This window comes from Cucurbita maxima, unplaced genomic scaffold (genome assembly GCF_002738345.1).
Source record: "Cucurbita maxima cultivar Rimu unplaced genomic scaffold, Cmax_1.0 Cma_Scf00035, whole genome shotgun sequence".
NCBI classification, from domain to species: domain Eukaryota; kingdom Viridiplantae; phylum Streptophyta; class Magnoliopsida; order Cucurbitales; family Cucurbitaceae; genus Cucurbita; species Cucurbita maxima.
The window spans coordinates 223222-246316 of NW_019272051.1; the positions used below are offsets into that span (position 1 = coordinate 223222).

A 23095-nucleotide genomic window follows, 5' to 3' on the forward strand; every position below is an offset into this window, starting at 1 on the left:
CCCAACCCAACCCTCTATTTATCTACCATTTATAATTATTTCGATATAATATTAGATAAAATATATTAAACATTCACAAACAAACACAAATCAATCTATAATTATTCACAAAAAAAAAAAAAAAACAACAAATTCAATAAAAAAACGTGCAAAAATTGTAACATATTATCATAATTCAACATTGTCATAAAACTAAAGACAACTCAATATTGATATTTCTCAAGAATGGGTTAAAAATATAAGGATAGATCAGGAAATTAAAAAAAACAATAAAAATGATTAATTTAAAGGTATTGTATATAACAAAAATAAAAAATATATAACGTGACCATTTGTATTATATAATAAACAATATATTTAAAAATAATAGTATAAAATGTATTAACAATATGTTAGTTTATTCTACCGAGTTTTTTTAAACTAGCCTCAGTACCACTCTGCAAATCCATTAATACAGAAGAATCTTTAATATATTTAATATATTTTTATTTGGCTCGGTCTATTAGAAGGTTTTGCCCACGAACCCAAAACCGAACCGATTCACTTCGGGTTTAGAAAAATGATCCCAACCCTATTCAAAATGCTAATCCAACCCAACCCAACCCAACTCTTATAGTTCGGGTTGGGTTAGATGGTGACCCAACTTGTTTTTATTTTATTTTTTGCTCTAGAATTGAAAGAGTGAAATAATAATATTTAAAAAAATAATTAATATTGATTTTTTTTCTTTAAAGGAAGCGTTACTAATAATTAATTTTAATGGTATGGTTGTAAATTTAAAATATAGACTAAAGATTTCTGAATATTGTATCGAAATTAGAGTACGGAATTACCCCTAATGTTTTGGGCCTATTAATTCTGGGCTTGACAGGCTGGCAATGAGGTCGGGCCCAATAAAAAATTTGTGCTTTCGTTTTAAAGCAATTCAGCAGCCGTCTCTCTCGTTGGCATTAGCGCACGAGTTTCGTCGCAACGCAGCTTCTGCAGGTTCTCGTTGAAACAAACAATCCAATTCCCATCTTGTTGACCTAATTTCTCTCGACTTCAGGTTCTTTCCTCTTCTCATAATTCCATTTCATACTGCTCTACAATTTTCTTTAACGTTCTTTCTATGTCCTCCATGCCATTTGTTTTCTCTCGCGTTAGTCTAGGGCTGTGGAACTTGATTGATTTTCTGTTTCTTATTAAATTTGTTACTTTGATTAATTTCCATTTTATGCTTGAGGAAAATTGTTACTTCTCATTCCTCCTTCATGGTATTGCAATTTTACTTCCGTCTGTCTATTCTATCGTGTTTATGATCGTGGTATGTACATCTCATTATAGTCGACTAATCTTAAAGAGCATTTCTTGTGTAAGAATTGGACGGGGAACATGTTTTTTCCTCATGGAGGAATGTCTAAGTTAGAGTGAGCGCATTTTTGTATCTTATTCTTAGTAGTTGAAGCTCTTTCTTGTAGTTACTTAGAATTGGTTACTTTTTTTTTATTCCATAAGATCCGCTCGTTTTGGATTGATTTTGTGTGTGCCCGCTGTAGATTCGCTCATTTTCTCTATGAAATTATGGTCTCAGTTAGAGGGAAATAGGGACATTAGGGATCCACTGGGAATAGGATGACCAGACTGCCTAAGGACCTCCAACATTACAACCCTTCTTTCGTAGGCTATTTTTTTGAAAAAAAAAGCCTTCAAAGCTTCAAGTTTATTTAGCGAAGCTCAGAAGTATACCGAATGTTAACTAAAATCAACCTCACAGTGAAATATGACAAACATTTTAGTCAACTGCTAAACATTATGCTTGCTTGAGATTATTTTCTATGTATATGTTTTACTTGCAACTTGCAAGTGCTAAGATTTTGGTTTCCAGGAATAACACAACCATGGGTTGTCCATTTGGCCATTGGGTCAACTCATGATGAATATTTTGAAATGCATCCATAAAGTTGATCAGTTTTTTTCATTTAATCATTTTCTTTTTCATTTCTGAACTTTCTAACTTATTATTCCTGTGCTTCAAATTTCTATTTGTAATGTTTTTTAACCTAACCATGTGATATAGGTGAGACAAAATGGATAAACGGAGTTACAGCAGTAGACTGGAAACAAACAACCGAAATAAAGCCTATGCAAGGGAGCAGGTATGAATGAGTTATCATGTCAAACTGGAAATACTCAACATACATCTATCTGGCCCCTTGACTGACTGAAATCCTCTCCCTTTTCTTACAAAAAAGAACAATGAATTACGGTTTTTGTGATATCTAATGTTTCACATATTTCTGTCTTTGGTGGGAATATTAGGATTCTCTTGGTGATGACTTCATAGATGATTTTCGCTTGCCCATCAACCATAGACCAACAGAAAATGTTGATCTTGATAATGTGGAACAAGCATCGTTGGACACTCAATTAACTTCATCAAATGTGGGCTATAGGCTTCTCCAGAAGATGGGCTGGAAAGGGAAGGGACTAGGAAAGGACGAGCAAGGTATTGTGTTTTTCTGGATATGAAATCCCACTCTGCTTATTCATTGTGCAATCTGTCTCTGATTGTATTATTTCATTATCTTTTCTCATGAATCTTAGATTCTCTTAACTATTTAACTTTCTGAGTTTGTTTAAATTGCACACTTGATCATTAACGTATGAAAACATCTATTTCTGAGTTGGAACTTAAGCTCCTTGTTTTTAGAAATTAATACAATCACGTCAAGTGTGAGTTTAATGATTGCCCATGGAGTTTAATGATTGCCCATGCTCAGTTTGTCAACAGAATGTAATAGCAGGAAGAATCCTCTAAAACTCCAGTGCGTTATGTCGTGGGCATGTTTTTTAAAACAGTTTTTCTATTATAAAAGCATAAATATATCCCCAAGTTAGATACCTTTTGAAAGTAGAAATCTAAAACTTAAATAGGAATATAAACAAAAAATCTCTTAATGGGTCAAAAAATCTTTTCAGTTATTATTCTTTTAATAAACGGTTTTCTGAATGTTAATCCAAAATTAATCCTTAATCGGTACTTGTTGGTCTAGCTTTTGAAAATAATAGGAACTCATTGTGTGTGTTTGTGTAGGAATTATTGAGCCCATTAAATCTGGAATTAGAGATCCCAAACTAGGAATTGGAAAACAAGAAGAAGACGATTTTTTCACTGCAGAGGAAAACATCCAGCGGAAAAAACTTGATGTTGAGATGGAAGAGACAGAAGCAGATGTGAAAAAACGGGAGGTATGTTATTTTTATCTTACAGTTGGTTGGGAAAATTGATAATTATTAGCTAAGTCTTTGAAGTTGATGCTTTCCTCTTTCTGAAACTCATATCAAATAGCAGAAGGCAGCATATAGCATATATGCATGTCTTTTAGCGGGAATGGTATATCATAGGGGACCATCAACTTTTGGAAGGTCTTCAGATTTTCCTGCAGTTTTTATTACCTGGTGGCTTCTACTGCCCGCTTCGTGCACATTATTAAAATCCAGGTTTTAGCAGAACGTGAGGAGAAAATTCAAACTGAGGTTAAAGAAATACGCAAGGTTTTCTATTGTGATCTCTGCAACAAACAGTACAAGTTGGCTATGGAATTTGAAGCGCATCTCAGCTCATATGATCATAATCATAGAAAGGTAGGAAATTAAGCGTTTATTCATAAGTACTCCCTGTCTAGCAAAATCCTCTTTTCCTTTATTTCCTCTTCGAAGTTGCATCGAATCTAAAGCATTGTTGGATGAGATTGCAGCGGTTTAAAGAAATGAGAGAAATGCATGGTTCAAGCAGCCGAGATGACAGAAACAAGCGGGAACAGCAACGTGAAGAGAGAGAGATGGCAAAATTTGCTCAAATGTATCTCCCTTTCCTCACTTTTTTTCTTTCAATAACTTCTTTTGTGATCCCATTTTAAGTTTCTCTTTATATTTTCATTGTGTGATTCTGTTTACATTTTCTTTCATGTTAAAAATAGTGCGGATGCCCGTAAGAAGGAGCAGCAAATGCTGGAGCAACAAGAAAGATCAGCCAAGGCGCCTGCTTCTACTGAAATTAGAAATGCTACATCACTTGCAGATCAGGATCAGCGGAAAACATTAAAATTTGGATTCTCTTCTAAAGGTGGCACCTCGAAGGTAAAGCTAAAGCGTTAATGATGTTTTGTTTTGTTTTAAAAATTAGTTTGCAATTGATTCTGAATATTTTGTTCTTTGTTTTTTTGAGTCCATTCATTCTGAAATTTGTTGATGCTTGATTGCTCATTCCAAAGGTAATGAGTGATAATATCTGGTTCGTCTTTTGGAGTGTTTAGGAATCAATTAAGTAACCAGTTACCAGAAGGACCGGTTCCTATGGGAGCAAAGCACAGCAGTATTGGCATTATTGCTTGCTCGTTCATGTTCGTTCCATGTTAACATGGAACGTATCAACCATTGCTTGGTCGTTCGAGTTTCTTGTTACCACAGAATAATAATATAGGGGAATTAATGGAAAGGTATCTCGTCCCTAATTTCTTGGTGACTGATGTTATTGCAGAAGATTTTTGGTGGAGCCACAAAGAAACCTAAAGTAGTAGCCCCTGTAGCTTCAGTTTTCGGGAATGATAGTGATGAGGAATAGCAGCAAAAGAGTTCCCAAGTTGCTTTGCATCTTTTGTATGTGTAAGGAACATCTTAAAGTTCATGTATTCTTATTATATATGGCAGTAGAGACATTATTGTTTAAACTTGTTTGCTCGCTCCTAGAATGTTAATTTTGATACATCATATCGTGTGATTTAGTCTGCTGATGAACAGATGTCCATACAACTCTCTATGCTATTGATGTGTTCTGTTATTATAACATCTTACTTACTGAAATGATGCTATGTTTTTTATTTTGCTTAATTAGATCTGAAAGGGGTTTGGATATTTTATTTATTAAAAATAGATGTTTTATGAGCTAATTTAGGAATGGTGCAAGGAGTTATATCTCCATGAGAACTTAGGTTCAAAGTGGATTATTGTGGAGATTAATGATAAGAGATCACTAATTTCAAAATCTAACACAATCCCAACTCAATTAAATTATTTATATATTGATATAATAAGTTAGCAACTAAATTAAACTATATTTATTTTGTTGGCTGGAAATTAAGAGAGAAAAAAAAACATTGGAAATATGATACGAGAGATAATATTAATATTAAACAATATTTTAGAAGAAATATGATATTAATTTTCGATTATAACTCTTCCATAAAAAAGAAAAAAGAAAAAAAAAAAACCCATTAAATTTTAATATTTTATATCTATTTTTAGAATGTTCAAAAGAGGTTATTTGATGCCTTTTGATCGTTTTCTTCTATAGTGAGTGCACATTTGCAAACCCTAATTTGATCTCTGCAACTCACTCAACTTTTGAAACCAAAACAGAGTCAAGATTACCCTTCGAAACCCTCAACTCCTTCATTCCTTTGTTTGATTCCGCCATTGCTGTCTTGTTTGATTTCTATCCCTCTTAGGGTTTCCTTTTGTTCTTTGTATTCGCGTCTCTCTCGATGAATCACCCTCATCTTCCTCCTCCTCCTCCTCCAACCAAAGTGCAGACGGAGTGTGGGAATTGCGGCTCTCACGGTCGGTGGATTCTTCATCATGTTCGTTTACGAGGTATTAATCGTCGTCTTTGCACCTCCTGCGTGCTTCGCCTTCATCCCACTTCCTTTTGCCCTTCTTGCTTTCAGTTCTATGACCCTTCTGTGTCTCCTCCTCATCCCTCCAATCGTTTAACCTGCCTCAAGTGTTCTTCCATTACGCATTCCCACTGCGTTCTCAACCCCGCTTCTTCCGATCCTCACCTTCTCTCTTCCTCCACCTCCTATCTCTGCCCTCCCTGCGCTAAACCCCATTTCTCCTTCTTCGATTTGGACTCTCTGCCCCGGAATTCTCACAAGTCTATTGACAGGAAGACGGCCGTCGTGTTGCTCTGTGCGGCTAAGATCGCTTCTGCTTCGATGGGGAAGGCTGTGATTGTTGCGCGTGCCGATGCGGAGAGGAAAGTGCGGGAGGTGGCTGTGGCCAGGAAGAGGGCCAGAGAGGCTCTTGAGCATGTTGGTTTTCTTTTGGCTAGAGAGAGAGCTAGGCGTAAGGAGGAGGCGTCCATGGAGGTTTCGGGTTCCGGGAATATGGAGATGAAGGACAAAGAGAGGAATAGGAATTTGGGTTCCATGGTGAAAACTGAGAATTCCCTTGAGGCCCCTGCAGTGCCAACTTTGAACACTGCTACCGCATTAACTCAGAGGAGGGAGAGCTTGAATGGGTTCGTGAGACAGATGTCTATGGTGAAGAACGAGGCAGCTGCTTCCGTGCAGGAAACTGCTGAGGCTGACCGTTTACAGATTAACAACAACATTGCTTCAAGTGAGAAGGAGAAGTCTGGAAACTTTGCTGATAATGAGGATGCTGAGAATGTGCAAAATGATCACAAAATAGCCCTTTGAAGTTGTTCATTGGTTATTAATTCTGAAGATGCCGAGGCATGGTTGTAGGAGGACTGACCGCATCATTGTGATATGGATTTGAAGTAAGCAAATTTATTAAGTTATTTTCGTATTGGGTTCGACCTGGCTGTTTAGGAATTCATGTAGCGAGGTTAGCACAATGCCTGTGAATATTTCCAGAGATTTGGGCCGTCTAGAGATGATTATACAAATGCTCTTTAAGTAGTAAGGGGTCCCTCCTTTGTTGCATGCTGTAACAAATGTTGATTAATTGAAGCTTTAACATTTCTCTGTGTGCCTGCCACACTCTGCTACCTTGCACCTTACTGCTGAATTCAAATGCATTCTTTTCTTTCAATTACCTGAAACCCCCTATCAACCATGATCATCTTACACTCTTGACTTGATTGAGATAGCGTCTTGTTTTGTCTCAAGATTGGTGACGGTCAAAGAGAAAATGCCTGAAGGATTGGGTTAAATGAATTGAATGTTGTTTTCATTGGCCGCATTTCTTCTGGAATTCTGATATTGTAGCTGTAATAGTATGATTCTTTTCTTCCTTTCTAGCTGCCCATTTCTTTGCATTATGGGGAGTCTACTTTGTTTGCATTATTTTCTTGATATTTGGGTATGTTGTCTGGGAGAAGTGTTGATAAATATTTCAGGTACTAAATAGACGAAGAAGCAGTTGTTTTGATGTCGAGTATGAAAGGACAAGGAGGCGATATCGAGTATGAAAGGACAAGGAGACGCCAAGTGAGTCTCACATTGGTTAATTTAGTGGAAGATCATAGTTGGTATGAGGCCGTTTGGGAAAGCAAAAAGCAAAGCCATGAGAGTTTATGTTCAAAGTGGACAATATTATATCATTGTGGAGATCCGTGAATGCTTGGATTTGTGAGTTAAATTTGTGAGAAACATGGGGTGCTGGTGCCTGCTGCCGCCATCAGTGGGGATTGAAATTGAGGTAAGTATTAGTTTCACTGTACAAATGTCACTTTCCAATCATTGAGCTCACATGGAAGGAAGGAAGCAAGCAAGCAACGTCTCTCTCCACTTCATTCCTAACACCATACGCTAATTACACATTACCTTTTTTTCATTTAATCTTGAGTTAAATGGTTTGCCCCTAAATCCGGCCGTGACTAAGCCTTGAGGGACAACTCTAATCCATGGTATTTAGAAAATACTTGTAAATAACCATGGGTTGATATGTATGGGATGTTGATGTGGTGGACCTATGTCACCATACCAGCGTTTAACGCACCAATCACCGTAATGCTAATGGAACAAGCATTATTAGAACTTAGGTCTCATTGATCCCAATTGGTTCATTCTAGATATCTAGCTCCTTGTTGGAAGAACGTGATTGGACAACAAAACTACAAATGGTGATAGTGTTCACCAACTAGATAGCAGAGACAAAGTCTCTTGATTAAGCATCCAATCAAGTTCAATTGTGGAATGATTCAATTTATACTAAGCTTCTAAATCTTATTTTATTTTTCATCAATTTATAATAAGGTTTTAAATCTTATTTTATCTTTGATCATACGAGGTAATCTAATTTTAGTATTATCTCATTCTTGATCCAAATCTTATGTAAAGATGTGTTAACTTCTTTGATTCAAGGATTCTAATTGTAATAAAACTTAGAACATTTAATTAAAAATTAAAATTAACTTATGCTTAACTCAACACACGGACAATTCTTTTCCTTCTAATTCTATATCTTGCAGACACCATGCAATTATCAACTTATACGAAAACAAACAATAAATTAATCAAGTACAAAACACTCACACTTAAACATAGTAATAGAAACATTTCCAGTCCACAGCTATGTCTGTTTTTTCTAACCAAAGTTCTAGTTCTAATTCTAAAGCACTGACCACGTTGAAGTAAATAACCAGCGATACAAATTCCAACAATACTCCCAAAATCTAACATATAGATATATTTATAAAAATATTATATTACAGTCTCAAAGTTCCAATAGCTAATACATCCGTCTCTATCACTAACATATATTTGATCTTTACACAAGCAGGGCAGTGGCAGTGCATTCTCTAAACCTTCTTGTCTATCTCTCAAACTCACCTCTGGTCCCTTTTCTCCTCCAAAATTTGCACTCATGGTGGAACTGGGTGGCGATTCTGAAGCTGTGAATTACGAGTGCCTTTCATGTACAGTACAAGGAGAAGAACTCAGTGATTTCATAACTCCAGAATGATTCTGCGAGTGATTAAGGACATCGTCATAATGATGCACCAAGTAAACGGTCTCAATCCAGCTGCCATGGATATTGAGGTGCTTGAGCTTGGAGGGATCTCAGTTCCAAACCCTGTTGAGCTGCCAATACTTGAACTTGGATTGTCTGGGTTAAAGATTGCAGGAGGAGTTCCATTTCTGCACCAAGAAGATGGTTTTATTAATTTAAAGGTATAAGTTTCATGCAAATTGTGCCTATTTTATTATTCCCCACCCTTCAAATAAGTTTTTAGTAAACTACAAGTCTCTACCTTTCCTAGTGTTTTCTTAGATCAATAATAAAAAATGGGGACTTAAATCGTAACACTCAAACCTCAACCGAATATTTTAGTTTAGATAAATCAGATGGACAGACGGGCACAATTTTAAGAGTTCAAGATATATTATAAATTATCCAAACTCGTAGTTTAACCCAAATTCAACCCCAAGAATTAGAAAGTTCCGAACTTTTTTAAAAAAGTTAATAGGCATGAGAAGTGAACAGAGCATCTTACTCTGGCATGCCGGTCCCTACAGGTGAAGACGTTGGGTTCGTAACTATAGTTGGTGCGACAGTGATCGGCGCTGTTGTTGTCGGTGTTGGCGTTGGAACCGACGGCGTCATGGATGCCGGCGTCGCAGAGGAAGATGATGATGGGTAAAGGCAAGAGCCAGTGCCTGTTCCAAGACAAGAATTGGATTAATTGAGGAAAAACATAGGGTCGGGGGTTGAGAAACTATGGCTGTCTTCTCTTACTTGGATTGGAGTTGGTAACCATGGCAGATCCTCCAAAATCGCAGCTTGTAGGAGAAGGATTCTTCTGAAAATAGCTATTGAATGCAAAAGAAGCGTGGTTTTCAAGTGTATTTGGGTTGTAGCAGCTTCCACCTTGCTGGATTTGAGAACAGTCAGCCCCAGTGCCACAGGCGTAGTCCAACGCCGACTGAAGAGCCATCTCAGAAGCGCCGGACCTGACCACACACCAGCTCTGTCCTGGAATTACCGGTGCGTTCGTCATCGCCGGAGGGGACACCGGAACTGGGTTTGTGACGGGTGTTACTACCGGCGAACCACCTGACGGAGCTGGATAAGTGGTCACCGGGTTTGTTATGGGCTGGGCTCCGGGTACTGTAACTGGCGGCGCAACCGGATTGGTGAGCGGCACCGGCGAGTTAGCAGGAACTGTGATGGGTGTCGTTAAGGGAATGGACACCGGCGTGGAAGCAGGACTCGACGGAGTGACAGTGACAGGGTTGGTCGCCGGAACGGTGATGATTGTCGGCGTGGAGGTGTCTGGAGTTGTCGGAAAATTCGTTGTCGGCGAGTTGGTCGCGTCGTGCATTGTTGTCCGAACAAGTTCACTGAACTTCCATTCCAACTCTGCCGAAGCATTTTCTTGCACATCCAAATGCGATCCACCAAATCTACCTGAGATAACGGCAGAAACATTCAGAACGGAAACGAAGAAAAAAGATTCACCCGACACTAAACAACAAAACCCCTTAAATTTTTTGCGAAAACCTGAAACGCCATTTATGGACAAAATGCGAACTTTCGATTCAGAAGCTGAAACTCGCAGGAACCAGGACGGAATCATAGCAGAAAACGAAGAACTGAGCTAGATAGATCTATAACCTGTTCTAGTTCGAGAATAAGAAGTTGCTTACCAGAAGAGCAGATGGCGAGGAGAGACAGAATGGAAAAGAAGAAGCATTTGGAAGCTGTTTGGGCCATTTTAATGGTGAGAGGTTATAGTTCTGGGGACAAATGAAGAGACCCAACTGGATTCTTAATGGGATCGGTTTAATTGAGGCATTGCTTTTAAAAACAACGAAACCAGACAGGAAAAATGGTGTAAAGGGGCTCGCGTCCAAAGTTAAAGAGAGAGAAACGGGGGGAAAGGAAGAAGGTAAAGGTGAAAAAAGCAGAATGCTTACGGCTGCAATATATGAAGGAAATAAAATCAATAAATGAAAAGGGGAAAAAATGGTTACTTTATGAGCAAGAATGATAATATTGGAAACGTTGCCTCTAATGACAAGAGAAAAAGGGGATCAGCCCGTCCATACTTTTTTGCCTTTTCCATCTTTTCTCAAAAGACAAATAACCTCAAAGATAATAAAGTAACATTCAACCATAGCAGCTCCAAGGGAAGAAAGCATGCATGTGCATTTGTACACATGCACCCATGACTGCAACTAAGCCAAGTGATTCCATTCTCTTCCCTTTCCAAGTAATCGCAGCCCTTTTTTTTCTCTCTTTTCTCCATCCTAATTTCTTTTCAAATTGGGAGCAAGATATGCGACTAAAGTTTATCTATTAAATCTAATAAACAATGAGCTAACAACCATTCCAACAAATACAAGATATGCCTTCTCAAATTCTGACTTTAAAGTCTAAAGAACATTAAAGATTGAAGATGTTTGGAAAGATGCAGTGTAGGTGCATAAGAATACAAATGGAGTCAAAGGTGTTCAGCTCAGCAAAACCCTCAAAGCAAATAGTTTATTAGAGGTGGAAAAGAGGGAAATGAGAAAATCAAATCTAAGTGGGAATTGGGCATTGGGATTAGGATGAAATGATGCAGTCTTTAGCCTTTTGAGATTACTTCAGGTACAAGATTTGACAGCCATTATTGGAAGAAAAACGAGACAGAACGGGCAGAACTTGTGAGTTTATGCACAGTGCAGCAAAACAAAGGGAAAAAAATTCAAAAAATGATGCAGACCTTAAGTGAAGTGAGGTTGATGCTGCAAATGCTTTCCCAAAGTGGCTCAAAAAAGGTTTTCAGCTACTTTCCACAAGCATGGCGGTGCTTTTGCTGCGGGTGATGGTGCCATTAAGAATTAGAATATACAATGGGAGTGGGGACAATGCATGTGGAATAACCTATGACGCTTTGGCTCTTCGTATAAATGGATCAAAAGCAACCTGTCTGACTAGACAAAGCCAAAAGCAAACAAGCATTTCAGAGAGAGTGCCCATACTGTCAATCACCTGTTTTATATTTCTCCCTGGGGCTCCCTGCATAAAGCCATACACCCACCGTCTGATTCCCACTTCCAGAATCAAAACATGTTTCAAAACTAAATCACGATAATTCAAATGCACAATAAAGCAACTCAGGAAAGGCATTCAAGATAATCCCTAACAATAGTTCTGAAAACAAAGATGAAAAACTTAGCTTTTCAAAGAAATTCTCCAGCAGTCACTGATTTGATGCCCCCCTTACATGCAAAGTAAATCTATGCGACAGTCCAGAAGCTGCATGTCAATTTCCTGCCCACATACACTGAAAGGAGAAATATCAAAGATAATGTAAAAGAGCAGGGTGCTTTTCCTTGCCCAAAATTGGAAAATAAAGAAACAGAGGAATCGAATTTTGGTTAAAATGTATTGGGCTGTCGTGCCACAACCCTTGAGAGTTGAGCCTATGTCATGCATGCATATGCTTGATTCTAGTAGAAGATAAAACGGTAGTGGTTTGCCAGCACATTTTCAGATGATGTTCTAACGAAGACTGAAATCGATTGGCTCAGAGATCATCATAAAGTAAATGTAATGCAAAACGTGATATTATGCACCCTACTTTTTACTAAAGCAAATTTATCTAAATCATCACCTATCAATCTTCTTTTTCTCTGATAAGTTTGCCTTTAATTTTCCATAATTATAACAACTCAGAGATAAATCATAATGAAAAGAGAAAAGTCACTGTTAAGGAACAAGATAGCCTAACAATTTAAAGTAAAAGAAAGGTTCTTAAGATATACCTGTTGTCATTATAGTTTACATTTGTGTTAATTTAGTCTATAAATTTTTAAACATTACAAATACAAAGATTAATTTACATCCACCGGCAGGGAGCAATATCAGGACTTCATTCTACTTCGTGTTGGAGTCTAAAATCATCCAGCTCTACTCCACACTGCTTGACCAAACAATCAACTCATTGAAAAATGGATCAAAAATTGCTTCTTTTGCTGAGTTATATTTGTCCAGACGTTTCTTGAGTGCCCGCAGTTCCCTTTCATGCTTTGAACTACGCTCCTGGAAAAATATCGACAGCCTTTCAATCAAATTTTTACAGTTAACATTTCAGACAGCAAAAACATTTCCAAAACCACTGTACATATACACCCTTTGGATTTGTGAATCCCCTAGAAGGTAAACATCACAGAAGGAAAAAACAAAAAGGAGAGCAGCCAAGGTATTTATCTTTAGGATTCATGTCAATCTTCAGAATAAGCAACTTCATACTTTAACAAGTTTTGTTTAGATATAGACACAGAATATGCATCCACTTCAGAACTAAACTATCTGAATATGTACGAACCTTCGAAAATAATACAACCAAAAAAATCTAGCTACTTATCTGGGGATTCACAATCATACTCCAGAATAAGAATTATAACTTAACCAAATTCTGTTGATATTCTGCATTAAAATGTACTGAGCACCATTTGAATCTACTCAGTCCTTGAGAAATGAGAAATACATTTTCTTTTAGTAACTTACAACAAATGAAAGTGATTGTTCACAAAAGCTAAATTCAATTCTTTGGGTTCTAAGGAACAATCATGATTGGTTTCCTAATTAGATATAGAAGACTTACGAATGATTTCTTCAGAAGTAATATATGCACAAGGTAGAGTAACCACAGGACGTTCGTTCTAGGAAAGCTGTTGAATACAAAATCAACGGTTTCAGTTATGAGTCACAGACAATTTTCAATGGTGAAAGGTATCAGGTTAGTATGATGGATGGAAAAATGTCTACTACTGAGTACTATACTTGAAAGCCATAAATTATCTTGCTAAATTTCATCGCTTATATTCTAAAATTTTAGATGTATCAACTTTGTGCATGGAGTTTGTGGATTCATATAAAGTAGAATAACAATGGACGCTCTTGCTGAAAGGAGGGAAAAAGAACGAGAATAAGATCTTCCCCTTTACACTTTTACCAAGCAGATAATCCAGCACAAACAGTACCGTCCACATCTTTTTTGGACATTTCTAAAAGGCTAAATATTTTTTAGTCACTCTTTTTTAATCTAATCCCAATCGCTTAAAAAGTTTCAACATAATCCTCTATGCATTATCATTTTTCAATTTAGTCCATGACAATTGATAAATGTTAAAATTTGAGGAGAAAAAGGTAAAGATTTTTATTTCTCCTCTAAATTCCCAAGGAAATAGAAGAAATTTCGATTGTTTTCCTTCTAGATGACTTTTTGTCCTCTAGATTTTTCTTAGTTTGTAAGTTTATAATCAACCAATTTTCATATTCACCAACATTAAAAGAGATTGAATTGAAAAATGTTCAGTCAAAAATTACCTTTTGTCCTTCAACTTTCATCCAAGTAACATTGTAGTCCTTAAAACTTTTTTAATGTTTTATCTTTGTATTTTCATTTGTGTAAGAATTTAGTCTCTAAACTACATGGTGTACAAACTTAGTCCGGTGTACTTTAAAATTTGGAATAATTTAGTCTATATAATAAAAAGTATCGTTAAAATTTAAAATTTCTTAAACTAATTAGGAACCAAATATACTTATAAACTATAAAAAAATATATATATATATTAAATAATTACATTTAATTTTGAGAAATTTTTTACAATAAGGGTTAAATTACAAGGACTAAAATGAATTTTGAGAGTACAAATCCATTGTGAATACAAACAAAAAATCTCTTATTACTCGAGTTCAATAGAATGTTATCCCAGGCTTTTTGTCTTTTAACTGTATAGGAGTTCTTGGAAGTAAAGAGGAAACATGACTGTTGGGCCATCTTGTTTTAAGGCTAAATTGGAAATTATAAAACAGAAATAGATTTTAAAATATCAAATATTAGCCACTAAGCATATATTAGTCTTTCTAAATTTTTAAACAATTAAATCCTGAGGATGCCAAAGGGGAAAAAGATCAAAATCACCTCTAATTGATTCAGATATGATAGAAAGATAAACGCATAAACACTTGTACCTCCCCTCCCAGCAGTCTCCAGTCACCTCCTTCATTTTCCTATATGTTTCTGACTGCATATGAGAACAAAAATAAAAATAAAAATAAAAAAGTAACACTAAAATTTTTAAATAAGTGGATTGATAAGATTTATCTTAATTCTTAAGTAATCAAATTGAATGCTTGCTTACTTGTCTATCTCCTTTTGCACCCTTAAAGAGATCAGGATCCGATGAGAGATCTAAAAAGAGTATGTCTTCACCTGCATGTCAAACATTCATTCAGTTTTGTAACTCCCTTTTTGGTCAGGCAACCAACAAAACTAACTCATAAACAAATTTTAATTAAGGGAATTGTCTCAGTGCAAACTCCATAGATGATAAATTAAAAACCTCTTACCAGTATTGATTCGCGATAGGGTGAAGTCAATGATCGAAATCTGAAGTCCAAATGTTTGTACGGTCATGTTCTTACCCTCAAGGGTGAACTGCATCGCTTCAGAATCATTCCGACTCAAAAGTACATTTCCCCTGGCAATAAATACACGGTCCAAATCAGTAGTCAATGTAAAGAAACTACCAAATTAACTGTGATGGAAGAAGCCGACCAATGCAGATCTCGGTGTTCAAATTCATAAGCAGCTTCAGCCACAGCCAAGGCCGCAGTAACCTGCAGTTCGTCAAAATTTGATTTGGTTAAAGCTTCAAAAGACAATAATGCTAGTAAAATCCATTGCAAACCTGTACTAATAAGCTCTGGGCTTCATCAAAGTTCAGGAGTACAAAGCTTTCAAGATCTTTTCCCCCATGTTGGAGAACAAACACCACATAACACTACAGAACATCAGCAAAAGTCAACCACAGAATAAATTGCATACCCAAGCCTCTAATATCATAATATGACATTTTATTTAAAATAATTTCAAACCATTACTCAAGGAATAGATTGTGAGGTCTTACAAAAAAAAAGTGAAAAGTTGGTACAATACAAAGAAACACACAATTAAAATGATCGTGATCTTCTAGCTACATAAATTATTTTCACAAGATAAGCAATATTATGCGAACAAATATACGTTTCCGTGCTTTTGTTCCTCTTTATGGCGTTGGTACATATAAATGATAAAAACTCAGATGCATAAACTTTTTATATTTCAGAAAAATAAATAATTCATGATCTATACAAAAAGAAACCTGTTTCTCTGGAAACTCCTTAGGGTGATCATTTTCCGAGCCATGCTTTTCATCCCAATCTTCCCAAGCCTTGATTAGTAGAGCATCATAAGAACCTTGGCACACCCTTAAACTATTGGATAAAAAGATCACGAAAGTATTAGTTTAATAGTCCATGAGAACTGCTCCATTATTTCCAACGGCAATTATTCTCACAAAACCCAGCGTATGAGATGAGCTGGAAACAAGTTTTCTACTCTTTAATTGACCTAAAAATTGCATCACATCAGAATGTTTGATAGCCCAACATAAAGCAGAAACAAACTACTGCGGATAAAGGAAAAGCGTGGTGGAAAATTCTAGCTAGTGGATGTGCATTGACATTGTAGAAAACCATGACCATTTATCTTACTAGGCAGTAAACATACTCTATGGTTCTTATGAATGTTGTGCAAAAATTATCAGCACCGCCCTCTTGATTTCTTAGAGAATTCAGAGTTCTGGAAAGTATGACTTCCTCGAGCAGTTCTTCTGATCTCTGATACAAGGTAAGTATGACTGACTTAGAGTTATAACAAATTTCTGATTTCAACTACATTCATCAGAATCATCGAGATGGTACAAAAGAAAAAAACAATTATTATAATTTTTAAAGAACGAACGAAAAAAAAATATATAATAACGAATTTAAACAAAAAACCAATGCATTAAAATTCTGCTTCCAAAACGAAAGAACTCAACATGATCTTCCATCCCTGAAATTTTCCATGAAGTGCCACTTGCCAGGCTGGAACAGCCATGAGTTGGTGGTAAAATGTACCTTTTGCACTTCTCCATTAACTTGTAAATCTCCGTCAATTGGAACTATCTTGCAAACGGTATTACCAGCTTTAAAAGCTTCTCCATATGTACCTTCACCAACCTTGACAATAGTTTCCGGGTCACTGAGTCAAAAAAATTCACTAATCAACGAAATTTTAAAATTGTGAATGAGGAACATACGAACTAAAGTAAGCCAAGAAATTAACGGGAGAACAACTTAAATTGCAAGAGCAGTGACCACAAACCATATGCATAATCGCATAGGGAAAAATATATGTGAATGTATTTATTTCCTCTATAACAAATGGTGACTGCAATTTCAGATAAATTACTTGAGTTCAACAGTAATAAGAAAGCTGTAACTTGTCGGGATTGATCCTGAATCAACTCATCCAATTACTAGTTCCAAGTAGAAGTTGTCGTGTTATAAGCTTGAAAATAAACTAAAAGGCAGCAACAGGATCCCTAAAAAGCTAATCCTCAAAAAGAACACTTCATAGGCATTAATTACATTACTTAGGAATCTCCGTTTAGAGGTGGAACCTATTCCTGCCACTTCTTAAGCAACGAAGTCCGAGTTGCAAAGAAGATGACTGATTCAGAAACTAACCTTTAAATCTTGGAGAAGACAAAAGGCTAGATATACTGTTTTTATGTTCTTTTAAGCCAATAAGCGGAGTAAATATATGAAAATAAGTATTTGCAGCCTGAGGAACAAACCAATAATTAGAGAATGCATCCTTAAGCATGGAAGGAGCTGACTGTCCACAAACTGCTAATAATGCATTAAATGGATCCAAATTATAGTTATGGAAAGAAGTAGATGTTGATGTTAAAGAAAGTTTTTTCACAGAAACTTCAAGGTCTGCACGATCCTCTGTGCTCACATCTTCTGCTCTGGTACTTCTGTTGTCTCGATTGCTATCTATTTCAAGGGCATCGACATCATTTAGACTGGAAATAAATCTTCTCTGAATAGAGCACAAGCGCGCATCTGTCTCTCTAGCAGACTTATCAGGAGTTCTCAAATTGGATTTGTCCAAATGTTTGCCACCAATTGGTTCTATGGACTCCAGTGGAGTTTCTAATATCTTTGATAACGTGCTTGAAGGTGCAAGACTGTAATTTGATTTCTTGGAAATTAACCATTTTTCTATTTTAGAGCATAGAGATGGTAATGCAGCACTATCAAACTGACTGCTTGCCCATGTACCGAATCTCTTGGGTGAAGGGCTCTCCTCCAACAACTCAAAAGCATCTACCTCTTGAAAGTATGCACGCTCCTTGTCAAAGTTGGTAGGTTGTACGAACTTTCCCTGTCAATTTCAAATATTAAAATAAATGCGATGAGTGTAGCAGAAGGAGCTCATATAAACTTCAAATACTCTATGCAAGGGTATTGGTGCGTGATACAAAAAGGTCCAAATTTTTTTAAATAAGATTAAACGTACGGAGCACTCTTCAAAATTGCATAAGGTAAAGGGGAAACAAAGGTCACCAAAAGAAAAAGAAGCCTACTTTGGGTAGAGCAGGTTTTCCTTTTCTCTTTGCCTCCTTATGCCGAAGCTGATTATCTAAACAAGCCTCAACTGCAATACTCGCCCTACCTCTGATAAAAGTGAACACAATACACTCAGCCAATGGCAAAAGAATGAGAAAGAAAATGAAGACAATACATGAATATATAGTTAGAGAGTAACATCAATCAATAAAGCAATGGAGCAGGGTCAGAGACCCCCCTCCTTGTCACTAGCTATATAGAAACCTTTTTAATCTTTGTACCGGACCCAATGATGGTCAAGGTTGGGAAATCGCCACCCCTATGTAGGGATCACTAAAAACAATTTCTCATTCAATATTTAATTTTTTTATATTAAAAAAGTAATCAATATCAAAATCGAAACAAATATATTAAAATTACATGCATTTTGCATGAAACTTTTTGTATTTGCATTATTTACTAATTTAAATAATTCATTTTAAAAAAAAATATTAAATATTTCATATCAACCATTATAATAGAAAAGGATGGTAAATGTTTTTAGTTATTTTTTAAAATTGGAATCAAGGACAGAGGAAAGGTAGCACGGGAAATGTACTTCCCATCCCTGTTCCAAAAACATTGATGGAAACTATTTCCTGATTCTATTCTAAATGGGAATTCCCCACCTTGGTTGGAGCTAAATCCTCCAAGGACAAGACCCATAGGGGAATTTCATTTCCAACAAACGATAAAAAAAACTATCATATGATTGTCCAAAAAGTCATCAAGTTGTCTCTTTTCTGTCGACTCTCAATATTTATATATTTGATGAAAAGCTAGCTTTCATTAAAAAAAAATTGAAAGACTACAAGAGCATCCAAAAGAACCAAACCTTCAAAAGGGAGCCCTATTAGAGAAAGGGACTTCAATCAAGAAGAATAAAACCTAATCAATAGTTACAAAAAGAATTTGACACCGGCACCCAAAGAAAAACATAGAATCTAATGAGAGATCAAAAGTCACTTGTATCCCTTTCAATTCCTAAGGTTCTATTGTTCCTCTCCCCCCAATGTCTCTATATTAAAGCACAAACTTTGGCTTGTTACGGAAATCCCCCCTCTTGAAAAGGTATGAGGAAGAAACTCCTTGATCATCTCCCTGTAATCTGTGTGTCTTGATAACTAGAACTCAAACACATTAAAAAAAATAACTCCAAACAGAACAAGCAAAAGAATATCTCCAAAGGATATGATCCAAATCTTCCTTCGCCCTCTAACAAATAATGCAACAAAACGACCCAACCAGAGAAGACATCTTTATTGTAAGTCGATCAAAAGTGTTTACTACTATGTGAATAACTAATTCAACGTTCTTTGGACTTTCTCCTTCCATAGAGAATAAAAATGAAATCACTAGAGGGAGAAGGGTCCAACAAACAATGGAAGAATGATCTAAAAGAGAGGCCCTTAGTCGAGTTGGGACTCCAAAAACGAACATCCATTCTCCCCAACCTAGACTCAAACTCTCTAATCGATGATAAGAGAGTTGTGATATCCACTATTTCCCTTTAAGACAATGAACGACAAAAACCAAGTAAAAGAGAAGGAGAGCTCTTGGAAGGATCCAAAACATCAGCCACAAAACGGAATTTCATGAAGGACAAATGATGTAAATGGAGAAACATAAAGCACATTTGTTTATCCCCCACTCACTTATCCTGCCAGAAATATGTTTCCTTCTGATCGCTCACAAAATAGTGAACAAGGTAAGGAAAAGAGAGGAGTCCATCTCATGTTTCTTTCCATAGATTCCTATAAGTGTCCTTGACCCCACCCAACGTCCACTCATAAGGATGAGGTTTATGCTTGCTTGGACAAGGAGAAACCGCTAAAGCATTTGGCTAACAAGGCTTTGTTATGAGTCCTTAAATTCCCTAGTTCTAACCCAAAAGGTTTATCAAGTTTTCCACCATCTCCCAACTCACACGATGCACACTTCTACCCTCATCATCCCTTACCGCAAGAAGTCCCTCATAAGCTTCTCAATATTTTTACACCGGAATAATTGGCTCTAAAAAGGAAGAAGAAATAGATAGGGAAGCCACTCAACACTGAGCGAATGAAGGTCATTCTTCCACCTTTTGAGAAAGGATTCTCTTCCAAAAGGCAACTCTCTTTCTCACCTTGTCCACCACAAGGTTTCAAAAAGGAAGAGTCCTTGGATTATGGCAAAGGGGAGCCCTAAGTACGATGAGGGAAACAAACCAATCTCGTAACCTACATGAGCAGCCCAACTACTCACCTTCCTGGGGTCACAAGTCAAACCTAGAATCTGACATTTACCTCTATTGATTTTAAGTCCCAACATGGCCTCAAAAAACGCTAAGATTGGTCTAGAAACGACTCCTCTTTCCTAGAGCAAAAGAAAATAGTATGAAGATAAGATGGGGTAACTTATCTTTTCCGACCTCAAAAGCTGTTGATAATGTTACCATCAACACATTTGGAAACAATCTTACTGAGGGTATCCACAACAAGCAAGAAGAGGAAAGGAGACTAAGAACATCTTGTCTAAGGTCTCTCCTTGATGCTCTAGATCCTCCCCCTTGGCCTTCCCCACAAAAGAGGATAGAGTACGTAACCGTGATATCTATTACTCAGTTTAAGGGGAAGTGTTGAAGGAATACCTATGTAATTTCATTAAATAAGAAAAGTAGTTGACCCCTAATTTATCTATATTGTTACCTAGTATTTAGAGATTTAGTTAGCATTTATATACTATAAAAGGCACATGTATCTCATTGAAACTTAATATGAAAAACAGCAAGATAATTTAGACTTGCAACAACACCTTAAATATGACCATCGCCTTCCCCTACTTTGATCCTTATGAATTAAACTAAGCACCTTAAACTTGTGGGTTGAGTTTTGTTTTTGGTGAGAAGGATTTGATGCAGGGCCTTTCATTATGTTAGTTTTCTTAACCAGTCATTGTTGTGGTAATTTTACTCTCTTTCTTGTAATTCTTTAGGCTGATAGTTTTATGTTTGTTACAGCTATTTTTTGGCTGTTGACCGATCAGGCAAGCCCTCCCTCTTGTATAAATACAGCCTTTTTGTATGTTTTTAGGCTGATTTTTCAATTTCAACAAAATAGCTTAAACTTGGGTGCATCAGAAAATCGAGCCAATAGAACCCAGGCCTTGCTAAAGAGTTTCATTAGACATACTATAGAGGTGACGCTACTCAGCAAGTGAATCAACGTGCTAGATGTCAAATTGGAAAGGGTATGTGAATAATACTTTCTTTTTTTACAAGAAAAGAAGAATGTACTATAAGGGCCAAGGTCATACAGTATTGCTCTCAAAACTCTATAGCCTATTTTTAGAAATATCTAAGAGGACTGGAGGGGGAAAAAAATTTAAATGTCGACTGTTTCGTGTAAGGCAACGAAGATCATACAACTCGTCTATCTTTCTAAGATCACTTCATGGCATCCGATAAGGAATGATAACTCGTGGTAAATTAACAATCTACTGCTGCAGAACGTATTAATCTATCACGTAGGCTTTCTTTGTTGTCGTTTGGATATTTGCCCCCTTGTGTTTCATTTTAGTCATTCCATAGTCAACTTAAAAGAGATAAGCTACATCCGTGTTAACAAGAACTAAGAAAGCACAGATCAAACTACATAAGCACCCTTACTGGAATTGGCAGCAAGAAGTTGAGAAGAACATTAAGAGAAAAACGAAGTAAACCTGATGGAAAGGGCACGGTTCCAACTAATTCTCTTACTGTTAACAGCAGCAAAACTCAATCTGTTCACATCGCGAAGATTCGAACCTAAGTTTTGCTTCCTGCAAGAAAATTGAAACGAAAACAAGAAACAATGGATTTCATCACACAAAAGAAAACAGAAAGAGGAATTAAACAAGTGAGTGAAGAAAGTTTACAAAGGAACTTCATGAACGGTCTTCTGGGATGGCCTTCTTCGTCTATAAACCTCTTCTACTCGCGCTTCTTCTTGGCCCTCGCTTCCTTCGCTAGCTATTAACTCAGACCACAAATCAATGCCCTTCCCACCTAGAATTTGACCCGTCTAACACAGTAAGAAACTACGCTACAAATTATATAACGAATGGAAGGAAGATGAATGCTAGAAAGTTGAGTAGTTTCCTGTACCTGGTTTGGAATTCATGCTGTCAAGATTGGACGAAGTAGAGGGAGTGGAGAGCAGATGGTCAAATGCAGAGAAGGAGCGTTCGAATGTCCGAATGGCGGGAGGCCAATGAGCCACCTAAGGCCGGAAATGGACGCCATTTAAATGCCCCTCCCAAGTCCCAACTAAGAACACGTTTTTTAAGGGCAAAAAGTTCGCCAAACAATAAACATAGGGGTTACTCTTTTACAATTTTGTATGCGCGGTAAAAAATTTCAATTTAGTCCCTATCCATTTTAATTTTTCAATTTAACCCCTTATCTATTAGTATTTTTAATATAGTTCCTCATTTTTTGGGAATATTAAAATTAATTCAACCGTGTCTTCGTATATGTTCATTTTACCTGCAGGGTCCGGATGGGAATTCAGTTTCTCCTCTGCCACTACCACTGTAAGTTCCTTTTTCTCTGTGACTCATTTATGTTCGACCTTCAACTTTCAGAACTTGCTCCTATCCATTAATATTGGGTCATTGTCACCTTTGGAATTGATTTTTTCGGATGTTTGAGGTCCTGCACCTCCATCGGTTGGTGGCTCAACTTCATTGATGATTTCAGTCTATTTGATGCATGATCGTACATAACCTCCTTATATACTTTTGCAGTTCCAAGCTCGTGTTGAGTGCCTCCTAGATACTAAAATCAAGTGTGTCAAGTCTGATTGGGGTGAGGAATGTCATAAAATTCATAACACATTCTTTCGTTCCCTTGGAATTG

At 36.7% G+C, this 23095-nt stretch overlaps 4 protein-coding genes across 6 annotated transcripts; 2 read left to right on the plus strand and 2 right to left on the minus strand.

Moving 5' to 3' along the window:
* Nucleotides 1-934: 934 nt before the first annotated feature.
* Nucleotides 935-4845, plus strand: LOC111467909 (G patch domain-containing protein 8). 2 transcript variants are annotated; one of them, XM_023113007.1, is made up of 8 exons: nucleotides 935-1048; nucleotides 2060-2138; nucleotides 2302-2488; nucleotides 3077-3231; nucleotides 3484-3627; nucleotides 3741-3844; nucleotides 3963-4122; nucleotides 4523-4845. In XM_023113007.1, the coding sequence occupies exons 2-8, from the start codon at nucleotides 2070-2072 to the stop codon at nucleotides 4604-4606; spliced, it is 903 nt and encodes a 300-aa protein (XP_022968775.1). In that variant the 5' UTR covers nucleotides 935-1048; nucleotides 2060-2069; the 3' UTR covers nucleotides 4607-4845. The 2 variants fall into 2 exon arrangements, with proteins under 2 accessions (XP_022968775.1, XP_022968776.1); XM_023113008.1 differs by having other exon boundaries at nucleotides 4526-4845.
* A 628-nt stretch (nucleotides 4846-5473) lies between these two features.
* On the plus strand, nucleotides 5474-7048 carry LOC111467980 (the record flags this gene model as incomplete). The annotated part of the gene is made up of 2 exons (XM_023113076.1): nucleotides 5474-5634; nucleotides 5930-7048. Coding segments are annotated over 2 exons (696 nt in total), but the record flags the coding sequence as incomplete, so codon positions are not given.
* Nucleotides 7049-8395: 1347 nt separating this feature from the next.
* LOC111467890 (mucin-2) lies at nucleotides 8396-10648 on the minus strand. The gene is made up of 4 exons (XM_023112979.1): nucleotides 10383-10648; nucleotides 9472-10143; nucleotides 9230-9392; nucleotides 8396-8873 (listed from the first exon to the last, which is right to left on the minus strand). Exons 1-4 carry the CDS (start codon nucleotides 10447-10449, stop codon nucleotides 8681-8683), a joined length of 1095 nt encoding a protein of 364 aa, XP_022968747.1. The 5' UTR covers nucleotides 10450-10648; the 3' UTR covers nucleotides 8396-8680.
* Nucleotides 10649-12435: 1787 nt separating this feature from the next.
* On the minus strand, nucleotides 12436-22471 carry LOC111467856 (serine/threonine-protein kinase haspin homolog). Of its 2 annotated transcripts, XM_023112925.1 has the most exons (16): nucleotides 22405-22471; nucleotides 22343-22374; nucleotides 22114-22243; nucleotides 21919-22017; nucleotides 18198-18288; nucleotides 17400-17995; nucleotides 16678-16801; nucleotides 16286-16395; nucleotides 15879-15990; nucleotides 15426-15518; nucleotides 15293-15354; nucleotides 15085-15215; nucleotides 14877-14947; nucleotides 14707-14759; nucleotides 13331-13397; nucleotides 12436-12765 (listed from the first exon to the last, which is right to left on the minus strand). In XM_023112925.1, exons 2-16 carry the CDS (start codon nucleotides 22356-22358, stop codon nucleotides 12634-12636), a joined length of 1887 nt encoding a protein of 628 aa, XP_022968693.1. In that variant the 5' UTR covers nucleotides 22359-22374; nucleotides 22405-22471; the 3' UTR covers nucleotides 12436-12633. The 2 variants fall into 2 exon arrangements, with proteins under 2 accessions (XP_022968693.1, XP_022968692.1); XM_023112924.1 differs by having other exon boundaries at nucleotides 22343-22462.
* Between the last annotated feature and the right edge of the window lie 624 nt (nucleotides 22472-23095).